The sequence below is a fragment of the Chiloscyllium punctatum genome, chromosome 2 (genome assembly GCF_047496795.1).
Source record: "Chiloscyllium punctatum isolate Juve2018m chromosome 2, sChiPun1.3, whole genome shotgun sequence".
Classification (NCBI taxonomy): Eukaryota; Metazoa; Chordata; class Chondrichthyes; order Orectolobiformes; family Hemiscylliidae; genus Chiloscyllium; species Chiloscyllium punctatum.
In genome coordinates, this window is record NC_092740.1 from 62,297,193 (window position 1) to 62,319,211 (window position 22,019).

The following is a 22,019-nucleotide window of genomic DNA, read 5'->3' on the forward strand; positions in this document are numbered from 1 at the left end:
ATTTACTGACCTACCCTTCAACTCCCTCTTCCAAGTCATTAATAAAAATTACAAACAGCAGAGGACTCAAAACTGATCCCTGTGGAACTCCACTTGTAATTGAACTCCAGGCTGAATATTTACCATCTACCACCACTTCGACTGGTTAGCCAGTTCTCTATCCAACTGGCCAAACTTCCCACTATCCCATGCCTCCTGACTTTCCGCATAAGCCTTCCATGGGGAACCTTATCAAATGCCTTACTAAAATCCGTGTACACTACACCCACTGCTCTACCCTCATCCACATGCTTGGTCACCTCCTCAAAGAATTCAATAAGACTTGTAAGGCAAGATCTACCCTTCACAAATCCGTGCTGGCTGTCCCTAATCAAGCAGTGGCTTTCCAGATGCTCATAAATCCTATCCCTCAGTACCCTTTCCATTACTTTGCCTACCACCGAAGTAAGACTAACTGGCCTGTAATTCCCGGGGTTATCCCTATTCCCTTTTTTGAACAGGGGCACAACATTCGCCATTCTCCAGTCCCCTGGCACCACCCCCATTGACAGTGAAGACGAAACGATCATTGCCAATGGTTCTGCAATTTCCTCTCTTGCTTCCCACATAATCTTAGGATAGATCCCGTCAGGCCCGGGGGACTTGTCTAACCTCAAGTTTTTCAAAATGCCCAACACATCTTCCTTCCTAACAGATATCTCCTCTAGCTTACCAGTCCGTTTCATACTCTCCTCTTCAACAATATGGTCCCTCTCATTTGTAAATACTGAAGAAAAGTACTCATTCAAGACCTCTCCTATCTCTTCCGAGTCAATACACAGTCTCCCACTACTGTCCTTGATCGGACCTACCCTCCTTCTCGTCATTCTCATGTTTCTCACATACGCATAAAAGGCCTTGGGGTTATCCTTGATCCTACCCGCCAAAGATTTTTCATGCCCTCCCTTAGCTCTCCTAATCCTTTTCTTCAGCTCCCTCCTGGCTATCCTGTATCCCTCCAACGCTCTGAACCTTGTTTCCTCAACCTTATGTAAGCCTCCTTCTTCCTCCTTCCAAGACATTCAACTTCCCTTGTCAACCAAGGTTCCCTCACACGACCATCTCTTTCCTGCCTGACAGGTACATCCATCTCAAGGACATGTCTTATCTATTCCTTGAAAAAGTTCCACATTTCAACGACATCCTTCCCTGACAGCCTATGCTCCCAATTTATGCTCCTCAGATCCTGTCTTGCAGCATCGTATTTATCCTTCCCCCAATTGTAAAACCTACCCTGTTGCACGCACCTATCTCTCTCCATAACCAAGGTGAAAGTCACAGAATTGTGGTCACCATCACCAAAATACTCACCCACTTACAAGCCCATCACTCGGCTTGTTACCAAGTACCAAATCCAATATGGCCTCCCCTCTGGTCGGACAATCTACATACTGAGTTAGAAAAGCTTCTTGGACACACTGCACAAACACTGCCCCGTCCAATCTACTTGATCTAAAGAGCTTCCAATCAATATTTGGGAAGTTGAAATCGCCCATGACTACTACCCTGTGGCTTCTGCACCTTTCCAAAATCTGTTTCCCAATCTGTTTCTCCACATCTCTGCTGCTACTGGGGGGCCTATAGTAAACACCCAACAAGGTGACTGCTCCTTTCCTATTTCTGACTTCAGCCCATACTACCTCCAAAGGCAGAGCCCCCTCGAACTGCCTTTCTGCAGCCGTTATACCATTTCTAATTAGCAATGCCACCCCCCCCCACTCCTTTTTTACCACCCCGCTTAATCTTACTGAAACATCTGTAACCAGGAACCTCCAACAACTATTCCTGTCCCTCTTCTGTCCATGTTCCCGTGATGGCCACAACATCGTAGTCCTGTGCTGTCTGACTCTGAACTGCTGAAATCCAAAACGTAGCCGCCAAAAATCAAAAAGCATATCTGAAGGAAATTTCAAGATCTTTGGAAAAGATCTTGACCCCTGAAAGGTACTCACAAAAATTGTTTATATCAAGAACCAGTGTGCAAATACATGATAGGAGAAAGTGAGGACTGCAGATGCTGGAGATCAGAGTCAAGAGTGTGGTGCTGGAAAAGCACAGTAGGTCAGGCAGCATCCAAGAAGTAGGAGAATTGACATCAGGAATTCCTGATGATGGATTTATGCCCAACCCGTCGACTTTTCTGCTCCTTGGATGCTGCCTGACCTGCTGTGCTCTTCCAGCACTACATGCTCAACTGCAAATATATGATGTCCAATGTTAGGTGGAAACATAAAATGCAATTGTAACTGAGCTCTGAAGAAGGGTGAATTTGGAGATATTGTCCACCATACTCTGTTGTGTACATTATACAAGTGAGACCTGATAGACTTCAGCTCACTCTCCTTTCAATGCGTGCAAGAGCCTAATGTGTGTGAAAGAAAATTGCACAGTTCTTCACACATGCTACAATGCAATTTTGTCATTTGTGCTCCACTGCAGATAATTTGAAGCCTTTATACCTTTATTCTTGAAATATCTTGAGATGGTTTCATTGCACGTATGTCTTGTAATCACAGAGCATGACAGAAAGTGATGTCATAAAGTCCCTGTCTGCAGACTTCGCTCACAACCCCCCAGCTCCAATTTCAAAATGCTCAGCTGCAAGTTCTCACTCTGCACCTCCACTGCCTTCACAGCAGGTATGGTAACAATGTAAAACCATTAGAAACTGCAGACGCTCCTCTCTGCCTCATTGTCTTACTATGTGGGATGATATTTGTCTAATTTTCTAACTGAATACAATCTCAGCTATTAACCTTTGATTGTCCCCATTCCATCAACTTCCAGATTCTACCCTGACACAGGTTATAGGGCACTACCTTTGAAATTATTCTTCTGTGTGACCCCCCATTTCACACTTGAAAACTTACATGACCCCAGGCACCATCAAAAACAAAACAGCAATAAAGCATTTAGCATATATGTTTTGAAGTTTGTGCAGCATAACTCAGTAGATAAAGCATCATATAAAGATGAAAAGGTTTCAGCCAAGCTCTTTCTAGTGAGAAAAGACTGAAGAAATCCTCTCTTACCCATCCCCCACGCTCATTGTAATCAGGTCCTCTCCTTGCACCACAAACTCCCCAACCCCACTCCCAAACCCTTCTCTTCCACTTTACTCATTTTTTATTTAGCTACTGTGCCTGTGAAGTGAAGTCGCTGTGGTGGGTTAAGGATCCTGCTAAGCAGGAAGACAGAAATAGAAACAATAATGTTTTGAAGGCACCACTTGCTTCCCCACCTAGTCCAGTGGCCTCTCATAACCAGCCAGTGACGTGTTACATTTGCCAGTTTTTGGCCATGTTAAGTCAGCATACAGTTATCTAGGGCCCACTGAACTTGCCACAAAAGGTATTTTGTAATTTTAAAGAACTTTGGACTGACTGTCCACCCTGCACTGTTTGATGCAATTTATCAACTGTGTCCAGAATTATCTCAGCAATGCCTCTAGGCTAAGTGCCCTTCCTTCAACAGCTGCCATTGTGTTTTGGAGAAGGGACAGCTTATGGGCACGAGTACAATCTTTATGATCCTAGAGGGGTTGTGAATCATAATTTAAGGTATTGAGAATAGCAAAAGAAATGGTTCTGAAAAGGTGATTGTTGAAAACAAACAATTGAAACTGAGGAATCTGATAAAGGATCATCGGAGTCAAAAGTTAACTCTGTGTTTTTCTCTCCACAGATATTGCAGGAACTGTATTTTCAACCTTATCTGCTCTTAATTTCGAACATTCCAAATACTTTACTCTTGTATTAGAATTAAATTCGTAGTGAATATTCTTCCAGAACTTTTCACCTTTCAGAAGTATTGCTGTACTTTCTGACAGGATTTTAATTTGTCGCTTACTCCATTCAACTCAGTTGCATGTGTTTCCCTCCTAGTGTTTTCTCAGGTTTCCAGCAGAATTCACTTTCACAGGCACTCTTCTTTCCTTAGCACTTACTGTCCATGGAATCAAACTGAAATCCTATCTTTTTGTTGAGCATTGATTAGAAATCCTCAACCTGAAGTGTTAATTCTGTTTCTTTCTCCACAGATTCTGACAGGCCTGCTGAGTATTTCCAGCATTTTCTTTGTAATTACAATTGTAATGTTCTTTCTTGCAAAGGCACCCCTGAAAGCTGCTTCAGCTGCCTCAGTTTCAGCAAGTAAAAGTAGTGCTAAGGTAAGCCAAAACAAAAAGTAAATGTGAACTATCTGGTAGCTGCCAATAATAACAAAGGGATTACACAAATAAACCAATTCAGGAAATCTACACAGGTCATTTACTTCTCAGATATCATCAATAATCAGAGAGCTGTTCTTAACTCCATTATCCCAATTTGTAATAATAATGTTCCAAATATGCATACACAAGAATCTTACATCCAGCCGGCTCCTACACTGTGAAATTACTTGCAGCCCTTTCTATCGAACATCTTCGCAAGCTTCAGATTTTTGTCTGCACCACAGTTCCCTCCATTAGTGCAAAAGCAATTACTTAATAAAATGTCGGTTCATTAATCAGTGAAAACAAAAGTCCTAATTGTCACAACCAGTGTTATGGTTCTCCTTCAGGATAAGGTATGAAGGGCATTTCAGTAAAGTTAAAACAATGATGACTTGGATTGTTTCTAGGAAAATGTTACACTGATCTCATACATTTCTGCAGAACTTTGGCATCAGTTGAAACAAGCCCTTTTATTTTTAAAGGATCAGGATCCACTTGACCTGCTTGCAGGAACACTTCCGTCTGAAGCACCGGACAATTCCGCTCCAAAATATACTGGTCCTGCAGTGAAGGTATGAGAACATTTCTTGCATGATATTTTGGCGGTTATGTGATATTCCTGTAACTGCATCATTTACTGGTCTGTCTCTTTGTGAAACGATTATACATTTGTGTATGTGAATTTGGGCTTCTGTTAGACCTGTCCTTTCCCCAGTCCAACAACTCTTGCGTCATTAGAACATGTTAATGTAGTAAAATTTTTTTCAAAACTTCACAGTAGAATGATCAAGCAAAATTTGATAACAAGGAATGCTGAGAGATATTGGGGAAGGTGACCAAAAACTGCATTAAAGTGAATGTTTTATGGAGCTTCTCAAAAGTTGAGGGAGATGTAGAGAGGCTTAGGTTCAGAGTTCCAAGACAACCCTGTTAAGTATTAAAAGCCTTTGCAGCTTGCACAACTTCCTAAATGTTCGATTATTCACTTAACTCCAGTTATTATTTTACAGCAGTGCAATATGTGGTCAAGTAGTATTGTCCCTACCTTGGGGTCTGTTACAATGCAGTCAAACCGTCTGAATATCAATGTGTAAGTCCTTTCAAATAGCCTGGCAGTAAGAGCAGTCCCTTGGTGAGAACCATGTGGTAGCTGCACTGCAACAATCTTGCCATGTTAAAAGATTCCACATTCAGGTTTTGTAAAGTAAAAAGTGTTATCCTCTTTCCAAAGGTCTACCATACACACACACAGACACACAACTCACATGTGCCTGGATGTTGTATCTTAACATCTATGCGAGTGTTGATTTTTTTAATTTGTCATTTTTTTAGGAATCAGATGCTGATAAGAAAAAGGCTGAACGAGTAGGAGAAACTGAAGAATCTATCCCCCCTGATTACAGACTCAAGGAACAACCTGATCCTAAGGTTCAGTAAAACAATCAATTTGAGACAAGCCAATAATCTTTATATTTTCAAAACATGTTAGTGTACACAAGAGTGATTAAAATCTAAAATTTTCTGAATTCAAAATTTCTGCTTTAGTGTTGGCTATGGTTCAGCCAATGGAACACATGCCTCTTAGTCAGAGTATCTGAGGCAAGTCATATTCCAGGGTCTTGAGGGTAAAACTCAATGCTGGACACAAATGCAGTATTGAGGGAGAAACTGTCCTCTGAATGAGAGTGAAAGTGAGACCTGGTATGTTCTTACAGGTTGTATGTCAGAAATGACATGTCAGCATTTCAAAGAGTCGGGTAATCCTCCCCCATGATCTCCACAAAATTTATCCCTCAACAGCAACATGAAAACAGGTTGTCTGGACATGGTCATATTGCTGTTTGTGGGAGTTCACTGTGTTGTTATATTCACCTTTGCAACTTAGGAAGTATGGGCTATAGGCATTAATCAGGTGTAAATCTCTTCTTGAAATGTTCTGAGCATATGAAATATGCTAGAGTTATGCAAGTTCTTCTTTTGTCATTGAAGAAGAAATAATGCTGATATTATGGTTACAATGAATCTGATAAAATTACAGAAGTGAAATTGTTGTCAGTTTAAGCTAATATCAATGCATGCCTAAACCCTCCATTGATGAAACTTGCAAAATATTGTTTGCGGTTCAACTTATTAGACAAAGAAGGCTCACACTTACATCATATATGATGCTGCACTATGGAGTATTTTGCCAAGATTTATGTTACTTTATCATCTGCTTTTAATTCTATATAATTCTGATGTCCCAAATAGAAATCTGATAATATTTTGTCATTTGAATAGGATAAAGGTAAAGTGACCTCTTCTTCCACTGGTCCAGGTGCAAAATCAAAAGAAACAGAGAAGGTAAAACTTTTTTTGTCCTCTTGTAAGAGTATTTGGTTCCTTACAGTGAAAAACTTTCAGCCACAAACAGTAAAACTGTAATTCTCACAATCTTGGTATATTAATGATGGTGGTGGAGCTCTATTAAAGGATATTACTTCACACAGTGTTAGAGCTGCATCAGCAGTGATATTCCGATTATTGCTCAAGATTGGAGAACGCTGCATTCCCAGAAACAAAAATGACCCGTGTGAACAGTCTCCATTATAGTGTTAAGCAAGTAAATAAGAGAAAAATAAAGTACTTACAACATAAGGAATGTCAGAGATGTGAAAAGGAAATTTGCCTAATTGAAAATTCACCCTCATCACTTCTTCAAAACATCACTCTATGCTTATTCCTAATTTGAAAATATGAAAGTTCCAGGTTCTGGATCTTATGAATTTTGTTTTAGTTGGGAAAATGGCTTCTCATTTTTTTGTCCTCTTTACATATGTATAGAAGTCCTGGTAATAATTCTTGCTATATCTTTGTACATTGGTCTTTGTGATTTCCACTCCAGTGATAATGTTTTCTGGAAATGTAATTTGCAGGTCTAACTGCAGCCGGCTGAAATATGAGAAATTAGCCATTTTCCTTTTCGTGTTCCAGAAATTGAACTTAAATTTTTTGCTTCTCTGACCTTCCATTGGGTAATGCAGACCTATGAGAACTTAAATGTTATGAAGGAAATTTGTCAGATAATGGCATTCGAAGCCTTTGTGTCTTTGTTCTTGAAGTATTTTGGGATGGCTTACTGACGTTCGTGGTATTGTCGTTGCAGAAAATGACAGAAAGTGATGTCCTGGATTCTCTGTCAGCAGACTTTGTCCAAAGCTCTCCAGCTCCAGTTTCCAAATGCTCAGCTCCAATGTCTCAATCAGCACCTCCACCAACTTCACTGAAGCAGGTATGACATAATGTAAAACTGTTAGAGACTGCAGATGGAGGGCTCTCCTCCATTGTGTGACAGTGTGGATCAGCACTGTTCTTCCATTCAGACACAGCCATAGGAACATAGGAAAAGGAACAGGCCATTCAGCCCATCGATCCCATTTAGCTATTCAATGAAATCATGGCTGATCCATGGCCTACCTCCTTCGGCATTTGGCCCATATCCCCAATACATTTGCTTAACAAAGCATTATGTATCTTAGATTATGCGAGGATCTCTCACAATGGTTTCTCTTCCAGCTCCATGCGTTACCTCTGGAGTTCCCCATAGATTTACAATTATATGCAGCACCTTGCTGATGTAATTGAGAAGCACAATGTCACATTTCTTGTGTACCATGATAATACACAACTAATCATCACCTCTGTTCATGGGGAGAACTGAATGCACACTTCTGTGGCAGGTTTGGTGGCTGGGGACATTTCATTATACAGGATGCCCTCCTGTCTCTACCCAATTTAAAAACTGAAAGAATTGCAGATGCGGTAAATCAGAAACAGAAATTACTGGAAAAGTTCAGCAGGTCTGGCAGCATCTGTGAAGAGAAATCCAAGTTAACGTTTCAGGTCACAGAGAATAGTCACAGTGTGCAAAACATTAACTCTGATTTCTCTCCACAGATGCTGCCAGAGCTGCTGAGCTTTTCCAGCAATTTCTGTTTTTGTTTCCACCTCAATTAAGTCCATGGTGGGTAGGTCTTCCTACTCTGCGATCAGTTGAGGTCCTTGTGTATAATTGATGCCCATATAAGGGGAGTCCTGCTGCTGGTACTCACTCAATGGCAGATGGGGACTAGCCATGTGAGAAGACCAACAAACAAATCCCATGTGACACTGCTGCCAGGTTCTGAGGGGGTGTGTCCCTCTTTCAAAGGCTCTCAGTGCCTGATTAAGGGCATGGCATCAGGAAAGTGAAAACTGAAGTCCTCTTCACCCATCTGGCCTTTCACTCCACTGCCCTGCCCCAAGCAAGCTCACGATTTCCCTCCTGGCATCACCTCCCCATAGCCTAGGATCCACCAATGACTCTATCCCTGGAGTAGGTGTCTGGCTAACAACAGCCACTCCTCCTGAATGGTAATATCATTCAACAGAGGGGCTGGCTTCTTGGTGAGACTTCAGGGCCCATGTTTGGAGAGAAGGGCTACTGTTGTGCAATTAATTCTACAAGCCTTGCCTAAAAGAGATGACATGTCCTCCTGCTAGCTCTCCAGCTGAGATCCCTGTTGCTGCCATTGAATACCACCAGACATTTCCATTGTGTCTCCTTTGCTACACTTGTGATCCAACAACCAGTATTGGGTCCACAAACATATCCTCTAGCTCAAAGCTGATCGCATAAGGTCATTGCCTTCAGTCTGAACTACAAGCTCTGTTCCATAGGGATCAGTTCCATCATTCTCCTGGTATTCCAGTCAGCATCCCATAGTTGACTCTCCATGAAAAATTTGCTTTTCTGAACCTCCCTTGGCCATTTTCTGATTCACACAAAGTCCCATTCACATGCCATCCCTGTGCTTGTTAACTTAAATTGACTAGGAGAAAGTGAGGACTGCAGATGCTGGAGATCAGAGCTGAAAAGTGTGTTGCTAGAAAAGCGCAGCAGGTCAGGCAGCATCCAAGGAGCAGGAGAATCGACATTTCAGGCCCGAAACATCGATTCTCCTGCTCCTTGGATGCTGCCTGACCTGCTGCGCTTTTCCAGCAACACATTTTTCAACTTAAATTGACTTCCAACCCGATATTGCCTTTAACTTTAAACTTTTCATGCTTGTTTTCGAATCTCGACATGGCTTCACCCTCTCTATATATCCCACTTCTTCCAGATCTTCAGCCCTCCAACATCTTTGCAATTCTTCATTTTTGCTCTCCTGCACATTCCCATTTGTAATCATTCCACCATTGATGGCTATCCTGTCAAGTGCATAAACCTTAAAATCTGAAATCCCTGCCATAAAGCTCTCCACATCTTTAATAGCTTCTCCTCCTGTAAGCTAGATAAAGTCAAGCTTTTTCATCATTTGACCTATTTGATCTTCTAGGGCCACAGTGTCAAATTGGTTGTGAGTCCACCAAGTCCATCAGGCTGGCCTGCTGCTTTAATACACAGGGAACAGTCTTAATAATTTCAGAGTGCCCCATTTGGGAAGAAGCCCTGCCACAGAGAGCTGCCAGTCAACCTGATTGACTGCTGGATCTGTACTTCCAGCAGCACCAGGACTGAGTGATTGTTGCTACTGATACTAGAGCCAGTGTCTAAGCAGATGGAGTCATTAAACCCAGACTCAGAGGTATGTCAAGTACTTTAGGCAGGTCTGGTTAAAAAAAACCCTAGTAGTGAGGATAAGAGAGTGGGGTCCATAGTCTAGAGGCCATTGTGGAGATGGTTTAATGAGGGTTTTGACTTGGTGCTGGTGTGCCAAATGGGCACAGAACGTTCCCTAAAGGAGATACTCCCTATTCTTACCTGACAGTAACTTACACACTGAGAGCTGTTGGGATACTCGTCTTGCCTCTGCCTTTCTTTATTGCAGGTAAAGCAGTGTCAGAGGCAGAGTGATGTATGTTGGCCATTAATCATGCGACCACTCAATAGGCCTTAGTGTGTGTGGACTGCCTGACACATTCTCCATCAAACATAATATAGGGACAAATTGGGGATTGATGGGAACAAGTCCCTCCCTCTCCACTGGAATATGTAAAACCCACCCCGTGACTTTAATAAAAATGGTCAATGAACCAATTTGGAACCAAATGGAATAGGTTTTAACTTTATGTGAAACTGCAAAACAGATGGTAAGGAACTGAAAATCTATTTTACACCATTCACAACTTTTATTTCCTTGACTTTATGCCACTCAAAACAATATAATCATTGCAAGAAAATAATTTGTTTTCATATTTTTTCCTTCTGATCTGGACAGACATATCTCCTGGTCACTACTTCATACCATTTTCTCTTCTCTGAAATCTCTGGGGTCAATGGGAATAGCCTCCACGGAAATTCATATAAGCTCATCAGAGCAAGCTGCACAGAAGGGAGCAAATGGCAACACTGATACCTTTCCTCTAAATGTCCTGAACACAGTCAAAACTCACACAACACCAGGTTAGAGTCCAACAGGTTTATTTGAAAGTACAAGCTTTCAGAGAGCTGGTCCTTCATCAGCTAACTAGTCAGGCAGGACCATAGAATACAATCACAACAATTAGGCTGAGCTTGTTAACTGGCTCTCAGTTGGTAAAACTATCACTTCTAAATTAGAAAGTTTCAGTTTCAAGTCCCACTTCAGAACCTGAACCTCAAGTAAAAAATCGCGGCTGATACTTCAGTGCACAACTAAGGGAGTACTACTCTATCTGGGGTACCATCATTTGATTGAGTTGATAGTAAATACACATTTGCCTGTGAGATGGGTACAAAGATTCTACAGCGCTGTTTTGAAGACGAGCAGCATGTTGGCCAATATTAATCTCTAAATCAATATCAGAAAAAGACATTGTCACAGAGGTCTAAATGTGTGGCGCTGGAAAAGCACAGTCAGTCAGGCAGCAAACGAGAAGCAGGAAAGTCAACATTTCGAGCATAAACTCTTCATCAGGAATCAAACGTCGATTCTCCTGCTCCTCGGATGCTGCCTGACTGGCTGTGCTTTTCCAGTGCCACACGTTTTGACTCTGATCTCCAGCATCTGCACTCCTCACTTTCTCCAATTTCACAGAGATGATTGTTTGAATAAATTATGTGCTGTGTTTTCTCAATTACAAAAAGGACTTCACTTCAAAATTCTCCATCGACTGTAGAGCATTTTTGGCCATTCTGTTGTTATGAAAACTGCAATGTAATAGCCAGACTTTTCTATTTCCACCTTCCAGTTCTAAAATAGCAGACTAGGGAATTTTCTTGAGTAGCATTGGACTATTGCAGCTGGATGAAACACACGCACCTCCCCCACTGCTGTTGGGACTTTTATGTTCTGTCAGCCTCCTACATCACCAATCATGTGAGTAGTAACAACATACGAAAAATGCATTTCTACATATTTGGAGATTCTATTCACTTCACTACTCAGGAATGTTTACTCTCAGCAATGTCCAAGACTGCCATTTGGCAGGTCGGAATGCCTCATGTGACTCTCTACGTTGCATTTAAGATTTTAATAATGGTGGTATAAATGATTCTGCAAATCTGAAGTTATTAAATATTATGTAGTATAAACAATCAAAATGGAAAAATATCATTATTATGTTCTTTTTCTGACAAAGGCACCTCTGAAAGCTTCCACATCTGCCACAGTATCTGCAGCTAAAAGTGATGCAAAGGTAAGTGAAAACAGAGTAAAATGTGAAATTACTGGTAACAAACATAGGCAGCAGAGGAATGATACAAACAGATCCATTTTGGAAACCTTTCTGCTATAATCACAGAACAGTTCTTAACTCTAATAGCCTAATCCACCCCTGTCATGTTCCCAAACTCCTTTTAAAAGAACAAAAGAGATGTACAGGCCCTTCGCCCTCAAAGCCTGTGTCGATCATTATGTCCTAACTAAACTAAAAGATAAACCTTCTGCCCTTATTGGGTCCGTATCCCTCTATTCCATTCCTATTCATGTAACGATACTGATGCTTCTTAAGTGTTGCCAAAATGACTGCTTCCACCACCTCTTCAAGCAGTGCATTCCAGGCTCCTAACACTCTCTGCGTGAAAAACGTCCCTCAGACATCTCCCTTAAACTTTCCCCCTCTCACCTTGAACCTGTGCCCTCTTGTAATTGAAACTTCAACCCGAGGAAACAGCCTCTGACTATCCACCCTAGCTATGCCTCTCATAATTTTGTAAGGCCTCTATCAGGTTTCCTCTCAGCCGCCATCTTTCCAGTGAAAACAGTCTAGTCTTTTTAACCTTTCTTCATAGCCAGTTCCCTCAAGACCAGGTAACGTCCTGGTGAATCTTCTCTGCACTCTCTCCAAAACTTCCGAGTCCTTCTGGTAGTGTAGTGACCAAAACTGCACACAATATTCCAAATGTGGCTTAACAAGGGTTTTATACAGCTGCAACATGGTTTGCCAACTCTTGTACTCCTTGTACAAGTATGCCATGTACCTTTATCTCCTTTGCCATCTGTGTTGCCACTTTCTTAAGGTAACCCCATCACAGTCAAGCAGATTTATAGTGTAAAATGCTTCCATCACAACTTTTCGATTTTCATCTACACCTTGTTTCCCCACATGTACCAGCAAACTAATTCGGAAAGCAAATTTCAATCTTACGAACCAGTGATTGTAGAAACTAAAGCTGTGATTATCCCAATTTGAACACTAAACTGACAATTTCCTGAGAAAAGTGGTAAATGTAGCCAATGTGATGTGCCTCATGCACTCCACCACTATTTTATATGCAGCAAGACTGAGTGTGGTAGTGGTGATGGGGGCTGGGAGCTGGGAGGGTGGTACAGTTAGAGACATCGCATTATACAGCACAGAAGCATACGTTTTGGTCCAACTTGCCTGTGCTGACCAGATATGCTAAATTAATTTAGTTCCACTTGCCAGCATTTTTCCCATATCCTTCTAAACCCTTCCTATTCATGTACCCATTCAGATGCTTTTTAATTGTATCTGACTCCACCATGTCATCTGGCAATTCATTCCATACACACATCACCCTTTGCGTGAAAAAGTTGCCTCTTAAGTCTCTTTTATATCTTTCCCCTCTCACCTTAAACCTATGCCCTCTACTTTTGGACTCCCCTACCCTGGGAAAAAGACTGTGATTATTCACCTTATCCATGCCCCTCATGATTTTATAAAACTCTATAAGCTAACCCCTCAGCCTCCAATGCTCGAAGGAAAATAGCCCCTGCCTATTCAGGCTCTCCCAATAGCTCAAACCTTTCAGTCCCAGCGACATCCTTGTCAATCGTTTTGCACCGTCTCTCAAGTTTCACAACATTCCTTCCTATGGCAGGGAGACCAGAACTGAACGCAGTATTCTAAAAGCAACCTATCCAATATCCTCTACACACACAACATGACCTCCCAATTCCTATAGTCAATGCACTAGCCAATATAGACAGAATTTGGCATTTTAAGCAGAAATCTGGAAACTTTTATTAGGCAGGCTGGTCTGTAGAAATGAAGGGAAATGGCGATTTCACACAGCACCATTTTCTCTCTGTTACCTCTGACTAAGAAATTGTCTGCAAGCCCATGAGTTACAAACTCAGTTGCCTCGCTTCTGTTCTATTCTCAATGGGGTGTTAATTGGCTCAGGGCGAGAACCACTGTGTCCATCTGAATAGAAGAATCCACCATAGTGAGCCATTGATTAACTGTTTGGCTCATAATTCATTTACCCCAGCAGCACCCATGTGACCAGTGGCCATTGCTGGGACTGCAGCCAGAACCCAAAGAAGAGAAGGTTATGGAGGACAGACTGTGCTTGTTAAGCATTGACAGAGCCTGTCTGACAAAGCGCAGCTCAATGGATGAGGGATGAATGGAATGAGAGAGGTTAGAAGTAAGGGGAGGATGTCATTGTGGGGGAGGGGCTTTCTCAATAAGGGTAGAGTTCTTGAAAACAGATTCCCACTTACAATTGCCATTGCCACAAAAAGACAGCCAAAGGGTGAACAGGTTGCTTAAGCCTCAATCACTCCTTGTTAAATGAAAGACAGGTCGGAGGTTATTGAGGAAGGCCACACACACTTCCTCACCTTCACACTAACCTGAGGGGAGCAGAAAATGCATCTTCCTCTTACACGACTCTCCTTCGGGACAAGGAAGTCAGGAAATTGTCAGTTAAGTGTGAGCCCTGGTTTCTTGGGTTGTTTCCAGTAACATGTTTTACCATTGTGATGAAATGTTTCCATTGAGCTTTGTTGCTAATAGGAAATATCTTTTACTTTTAAAGGGTGAAGACCCATTTGACCTGCTCGCAGGAACACTTCCATCAGAAGCACCAGACGATTCAGGCCCAAAATATACTGGTCCCGAAGTGAAGGTACAAATGGAAGTTATCTCCTGATAGTTTTTTTTTAACTTTAATTATATTCCTGTTATTGCATTACACGTAGATCCATTTGTTTGTAAAACTCATAAAAATTAGGATGTATGGAATTAGTCACTATTGGTGACAATGTCTATTACCAAGTGCCACAATAACAGTTTGTATTTATATGACACATAATGAAGGAAAACATCCCAAGGTTTCTCACAGTTCTTTTACTTCATCAACAGTTTAAAAGCAAGCTATATGAGTAGGTATTAGGACAAGTGACCAACAGCGATATATGTTGTTCAGTGTTTTAAAGGAAGAAATAGAATTAGAGAGGCAGTAGGACTTGGGGAGAGATTTTAGAGCATGTAACTGTGAACAGCTCAATTTTTTTACAAGCTACTTTTGCAGAGCCTTGAATATCCTAATTGTTTAATTCTTTCTCAAGATGTGGGTGTTGCTGGCAAGGCCAGCATTTGTTGGCCATCACTAATTGCCCATGAACTGAGTGACTTGCTTAACAATTATGGGAGAGCAATTAACCAGACATGATGCTGTGGGTCTTGAGTCACATTTAGGCCAGACCAGGTGAGGATGGCAATCTCCTTCCCCAAAGAACATTCTTCACTGAACTCATTAAACTAATGATTTGGAGATGCAAATATTGGACTGGGGTGTATAAAGTTAAAAATCACACATCACCAGGTTATAGTCCAACAGGTTTATTTGGAAGCACTAGTTTTCAGAGCGCTGCTCCTTCATCAGATGAATCACCTGAAGAAGGAACAGCATTCCGAAAGTTAATGCTTCCAAATAAACCTGTTGGACTATAACCTGATGTTGTGTGATTTTTAACATAATTAAACTAAGGATATCGTTCTACCTTATAAGTGGACATTGAATCTTAATAATTACATGAACATTTTCGTTGAGTAATTTTTTTTTCATATTTTCAGGAAGCAGATGCTAAGAAGAAGAAAGCTGAACGAGTGGGAGAAACGGAAGAATCCATACCCCCTGATTACAGATTTAAAGAACAACCTGATCCAAAGGTTTGGCCTGTCATCAATTTGAGCCAAGTCAAAATTTTTTTCAATAATCTTTACATTTTCAAACTATATTGTTCCAATCAGGTTGAGAGGGCCGATACAAGCCCCTCTTTTCAATGTTTTCAGTTTTGCCATAACAAATGTTTAAAGTTCTTTTCTAGCACAAAGCTAAATCTCTGTCTATTAAAACTGTAGTCATCCAATGTAGTTATGTAATGTATCAGCATGGAGCCAATTACAACATTTTGATTGATAGGATGATCAATTTATTATCTGCTAATCCAAAGAAAAATAATAAAAATGTAACCTCAAGCAGACATACACACATGTACAGTATGAGTGGAAGATAAAGGAATATAGAGTTTACAGTCCTTTGGGTGTTCCTGAGATTGTCAATGTTAATCTGACATTACTTGTTTGATTGGCATCTTGGGTAATTTGCAGCAGGGAAGTTTTTCAGTTCTGTAATTAATCACTGGGATAGTGCACTGGAAATCAAACCCTGCTATTCCTGGAGTCATCATAAAAAGTCAAAGGTCTTAAAAAGTACATAAGGATTCGACAATTTTACTTCTTTTCCAGACCCAAGTTGATAGAAAGCACAGACCAGATTTCTGTGAAAAAAAAACTATTTTTTCATATGCAAGACTTTTTAACCTCGAGCTGCAGATAAACAATTGTGGATCATCAGCATATATATCTGAAAATTAAAACTCTAATTACCTTACAAACTCCCCTTTACACATATAGACAGAGGCAGACAGGAAATAAAAACTGAGAAAACAGTTCACTGGTTCTTGTTTAAAAGAATTATAGAAATAATTCTGATGATTCTTGAGCTGGTTAGAGTGCTGCTTCTTAGTCATTCTTCTCCGGATGCATCCACCAGTTTTCAAGAGGCACAGGATAGCTGGTTCACTTATAAAAGATCTCTGACTTATCAGTTGAATATCACCATTTACAGTAAATGCTGCCAAACTGGTTTTCTTCCAGTTGAAGGTGGCTTACCACAGACAACACAGAAAAAGCTCCTGCAATGGTCACAGTCTGAATGTTTCTCTGTAACTTGTGGGTAACTATGTTTCTGCCTTTCTGGTATATCCTTGGCGGTCTCCTCCAGTGGTGTCAGCTGTGAAGTATGTTTCCTTCATTTTTAGAATAAATTTAGCTCTAACATGTTTTCCTTTCCCTGGAACTCTACTGCCATTAAGAAAGTGTTCAGCTTCTGCTGTACTCACTTGTGGTTCTTTCACTAAATCAGACCTCCCCTTCACATTCTCCTGCCCAATCTGAAAAGACATATGTTCTCCATCGAAGTTCACCATTTAAGATATCTGTTAATGAGATCTGTGACGCTGCCCTGTGATAATTGTCGTTTTTCCTGGCCTGTTCTTTCTTTCTTTCTTTGTGGCTATTTGCCTAATTCTAGAGCTTTTAATCCTTTGGATTCTGACCTGACTCTTTCTGACACTGCTGGCTGGACTTTATTGTTGCTCCCTGTAGGGCTTCTGAACATCTTTCAGTTCCCACTGCCACTTTGCTCTTCCTGCTGACTTTCACAGATTTTGCAGCCTTTCTGGATTGTACTTTTACTTTTTGAGGGATACATTTTACTTTACCAGCAAAGTCTGATGACTGAATCCAAAATCATTAGTGGATATTTTTATCACTATTGTGACCTAATGCTTTTGCACTTTGAACTATTGACTAATTGACTAGCGCCATGGATCAATGCAGTCTAGAATGCTGAACTATTTTACAAAATTTATAAGACTGCTTCATTAGCTGCTCTTCATCCTAAGTACTTCTGATGCCCAAAAACTGATGAGGTTTGTTTCTTAAAACAGGATAAAGGTAAAGTGGCTTCATCATCTGCTGGTCCAGGAGCAAAACCCTCAAAAGAAACAGACAAGGTATGTTGAGATATTATTTTCTTCTTAGTTCTCTACAATATGACTCTTAGGAAACAGTTCCATGTTGATACCATTTTCCCCTAATTATATCAAACGCAGTGGGAGATGTCCTTTAGAAGATGCCATTTTACTCTACCAGGCTTAGAATCAGCAGTGATATTGTCACATGTACTCACATGAATATGGTGAAAGGTTTAGAAGTCACCACTCACTGTGCCATGTTAGGTAGCAAGGTACCTAGTACAGAATCTTACTTTCTCATATCCTAGTTTATATCCCAATTTATATCCCAGTTTACCCACAATTAGAGGCCATTACTGGTTTTAAGGAGGTTGATGAGGGACAGATAAATGTACTTGTAACATAACAAATCTTCAAACTGAGAAGAAGAAATGGGACTCATTGAAATTCATTCCACTTGGCACTAATCCAGTCCAGGACATTTTCCTTGTATTTTGTTAAGTGCCCAAGTGGAAGGAAAATGAAAATTTACAGGGGTTAATAGGTTTTGCAAGTTCAGGTTTCCAGATCTTGAGTTTGCTGGTTAAACTGCATTCTTTCTAAAGAATTTGGCATCTGGTAAGTCCAGCTGTACAAAAGTAAGATATGGTATTGACGGTAGAGTCCAATTTTCCAGTCTCCGGATTATTGTTGGAGATTGGATGTATGATGGAAGAAGAATATTGGGAGCTACAAACTGCTAGAGGTCCTGACATATAGATCCTTTTGGAAATTACATAGGAAGATTCAATTTTGAACAATTCCCCTCTTCCTTGGAGAATGACCTGGGGCAGATCTACGTGACTTAGCTGCAGAGTTACCCAGGAAATATTAGACCATTTAAATTCTGGTCCACTGACTCTTACATCACTCTCCTGACTATCTGATGTTCCCCTTCCTCTACCATCCATCTGTCCCTCTCTGGCAGTTCATTCCTCCTACAAACCTCTCTGTGGACAAAAAAAAAGTTGCCCTTCAAGTCTTTTTTAAAACTTCTTCCTCTCACCTTCAAAATATGATGCCCTAGTTTTGAACTCTCCCACCCTAGGGAAAAGATCTTTGCTGTTCACCTTTTCTGTGCCCCTCATGATTTTACAAACCTCTATAAGGTCACTCCTCAATCTCCTACACTCCAGTAAAAAAATGGTCCCAGCCTATCCAGCCTCTGTTTATAACTCAAATCCTCCATTCCCAGCAACATCCTGGTAAATCTTTCCTAAACCCTTTTCAGCAGGTTAATAACAGAGGGCAGTTGGAGTCAACCACATTGTCCTGTGAGAGACTATCTGCAATTTTCCCTTGCATGTTCCACATGTGGACATGACAGAGTTACCTCCCCATTTGTATAATGGGTAAGACTGACACATAAGAACCTAAAGGCCAAGAAGGGAAGATAGTGGGATTATACAGATGTTTCTTAGTTTGTGCTTCAGTATTGGGGTATGACGCCTTTGTATCTGTATTCATGAACAACTTTGAGGCATTTGAACTGCATTTGTTGTATTGTCATTGCAGAGAATGACAGATGATGATGTCCTGGAGTCACTGTCCACAGACTTTGTACGCAGTTCTCCAGCTCCAATTTCAAAATGCTCAGCTCCGACCTCTCACTCGGCAGCTCCATTGTCTGTGCAAAAGGAGGTACTGAACAATCTTACACTGTTAGACACTGTAGCTGGAGGTTGGGAATACTGTAGGCATGTTTCCTGGTGTTGGTTTTGTAATCCATTTGGTTGTTGATAGTTGGTGATTGGTGTTGCACAAACCTCTTATACATCCAATATCACTAAATGCCAACCTTAATAATTTAATTATGTAGATGGGATTTTTTTGTTCTGTATAATCAACAAAATATATTTTATTAATTTGTCCTTTTTCAGATTGATACCCTCCAATCAGGACAATCATTCCCTCAGATAAAAACACAATACAGTGGATACAGTAATAAAAATATAAACAGAACATGTTGATTAACATCAGCAGGTCTGGGAGCAGCTGAGAGAAACAGAGTGAACATTTCAGGTCCATTATGTCTATCTTCTTCAAATAAAAATACTCTGCTCTCCTCAGAGAGCAATCTGACAGGGAGTAAGGGCATTTAATTGGGATGGGGCTGGTTTACCTGAATCCCACTGTCACCAGAATTAAATTACGGGGTGGCCTACAAACCTAAAAGCTGAAACTGAATGTTTTGTGCAGCGTTTTTCCAGGACTTTCTGGTTTTTATTTTGCGTAATCCCTCAGCTCATTACCACCCATATTGTCTTCCAAAATCTGAATCCAAAAATTAATTGTTTACAGCCACCACATAGATTCATACAGCTAGTATTGTTAGTAAATTACCAGAAGTTGCACATCAGACAACAAATAATCACAGTCTGGATGGGTATGTAAATAGGATGGGTTTAAAGCAATATAGCCAAGTACTGGCAAATGGGACCAGATTCATTTAGGCCATCTGGTCAGGATGGATGAGTGAGACTGTAGGGTCTGTTTCTGTGCTGTACATCTCCATGACTCTATGTGCTGAATTGCAGATGATTGTTTACAAATGATATCAAATGACGTATTGTTGTGCAAAAGTAATGGTGGAAGACAATCTGGATAATTATAGAGTCATAGAATCCCTACAGTGTGGAAACAGGCCATTTGGCCCAACAAGTCCACATTGGCCGTCCGAAGATTAATTCCCCCAAACCCATTCCCCTAGTACTCTACATTTACCTTTGACTAATGTACTAACCTACACAGCCCTGAACACTATGGGCAATTTAACATGGCCAGTTCATTTAACCTGCACATTTTGAATTGTGGGAGGAAACTGGAGCACTCTGAGGAAACTCACGCAGACACATGCAAACTCCACACAGACAGTTGCCCAAGGCTGGAATCAAGCTCAGCTCCCTAGTGCTATGAGCCACCGTTGGTATGGCCAGACATAATTAAGTTAAATTAACAGAATAATTGAAATTTCTTTCTTAAAAGGCATCTTCAAAATCTTCAAAAGCTGGCCCAGTTTCTCCGAGTGAAACTGGGAACCAGGTATGCAACAAAGGAAAACTTGTTTGACAAATTTTTGGAAGGTTTATTCCAGCAGAAAATCTAAAAGCAAGCATTTGATACTTGTCTTTGGTAGTTCTATTATGTATTGAACAGAAATGTTCATCACTATATACTTGTAGAATAATAAATACTACTACCCACACTGCAGAGTACAATAAACCCTTTCCCTTCAGAGTAAAGTGATTACTGTCTTTTCCATTTGACAAAGTTCTTAACGTTTCCTGTTTGTCTGCTGGATGTCATGATTTATGGTTATAAATGATGTAAAATCACATTTTATCATACAAAAGTAGTGGTAGAAGATGATCAGGATAATTGGTATTGTCAAACATAATTAAGCCAAATTAAAGCAAGCATTGAAATTTTTATTTCTTTCTTAAAAGACACCTTTGAAAGCTTCGACAGCTGCCCCAGTTTCTGCGAGTCAAACTGGGACCAAAGTAAGTGACAAAATAAGAGTGAAATGTAAAGAATTACGTTTGCAACAGACACATGTCAAGGGGTTAAATTCTTAATTTGGTCTCAAAGTCCTTATTCAATTTTTCAGTTATTCAGTAATGATGGGATTGGGAAAATTCGGTCCTTATTGTTCCTGGCTGCTTGGCACAATCGTAGTAGTTGTTGCAATATCTAATCGCTTATCAATTCTAATCATGGTATGTGTTATCGATAATCAGTTTGACTAGCACTAGCCAAGCAACCGCCTGTAACAATACAATTGGGTGTCAAACACTCATCTCCCTTAGACTGCTGGGAGCTCTATTGTCTTAACCCTTCACCTCTAATAATAATACCAAGATCTGAGAATGCCCTTTTCAATTCCTCAGATTCCACTTCTCTATCTGTCCTGCATTATTCTCCGCCAAGCCCGATATTTTACTCTGCATCCCATAACTCGTCATGTGACCCCAATATGACATACAGTACTTTAATGACAAGCAAGAATCTTACACTTTGACATAATAATTAGAGATATAAAGGAAGAGTTGGCTTTGTTAACTAAGTACACTAAAATCAATGGCCTTAAATAAACAGTGGGAAACATTTACAAAAACAAATTACAATGTTGAAAAATGCATTGTATTGAAAAGCAAACACTCAGCAAGAAAGTTCTGTTCATGACTCTCTAGGAGGTGATATATAGAATTATACTAAAGGACTCATCCTGAAAGGCTGTAAAGGATAGTAGGAGTCTTTGGATTGGGAGCATTTTAGAGAACAGCAAAAGGTCACCAAAAAGATGATTAAAAAGGTGAAAAGATTGAATACGAGAACAGGTTCTCCAGAAATATAAAAATGGATGCTAAATGTATGAAAAAGAAGATAGTAGCTAAAGTAAATATTAGTGCAGTGGAAGTAGAGAGAAGTGGTATTCTTACAGGCTGTCAGAAAATGGCATTTTATTTCTGCCTTCACAGCAGAAGGCT

General features: G+C 40.5%; 1 protein-coding gene across 10 annotated transcripts in view; it reads left to right on the forward strand.

Annotated features, from left to right (window-relative positions):
* Positions 1–22,019, forward strand: part of cast (calpastatin) — a 205,213-nt gene that overhangs the window by 139,606 nt on the left and 43,588 nt on the right. For 7 of the 10 annotated variants that reach the window (XM_072583271.1, XM_072583353.1, XM_072583321.1 and 4 more), the window contains 12 exons: positions 2,556–2,678; positions 4,079–4,207; positions 4,735–4,824; positions 5,585–5,680; positions 6,533–6,595; positions 7,398–7,523; positions 11,834–11,890; positions 14,484–14,573; positions 15,524–15,619; positions 17,464–17,529; positions 19,045–19,170; positions 20,976–21,032. In XM_072583271.1, coding sequence (XP_072439372.1) covers positions 2,556–2,678; positions 4,079–4,207; positions 4,735–4,824; positions 5,585–5,680; positions 6,533–6,595; positions 7,398–7,523; positions 11,834–11,890; positions 14,484–14,573; positions 15,524–15,619; positions 17,464–17,529; positions 19,045–19,170; positions 20,976–21,032 — 1,119 coding nt within the window. The remainder of the gene's footprint in view (positions 1–2,555; positions 2,679–4,078; positions 4,208–4,734; positions 4,825–5,584; positions 5,681–6,532; positions 6,596–7,397; positions 7,524–11,833; positions 11,891–14,483; positions 14,574–15,523; positions 15,620–17,463; positions 17,530–19,044; positions 19,171–20,975; positions 21,033–22,019) is intronic. The other 3 variants (XM_072583312.1, XM_072583364.1, XM_072583332.1) reach the window with 2 other exon arrangements.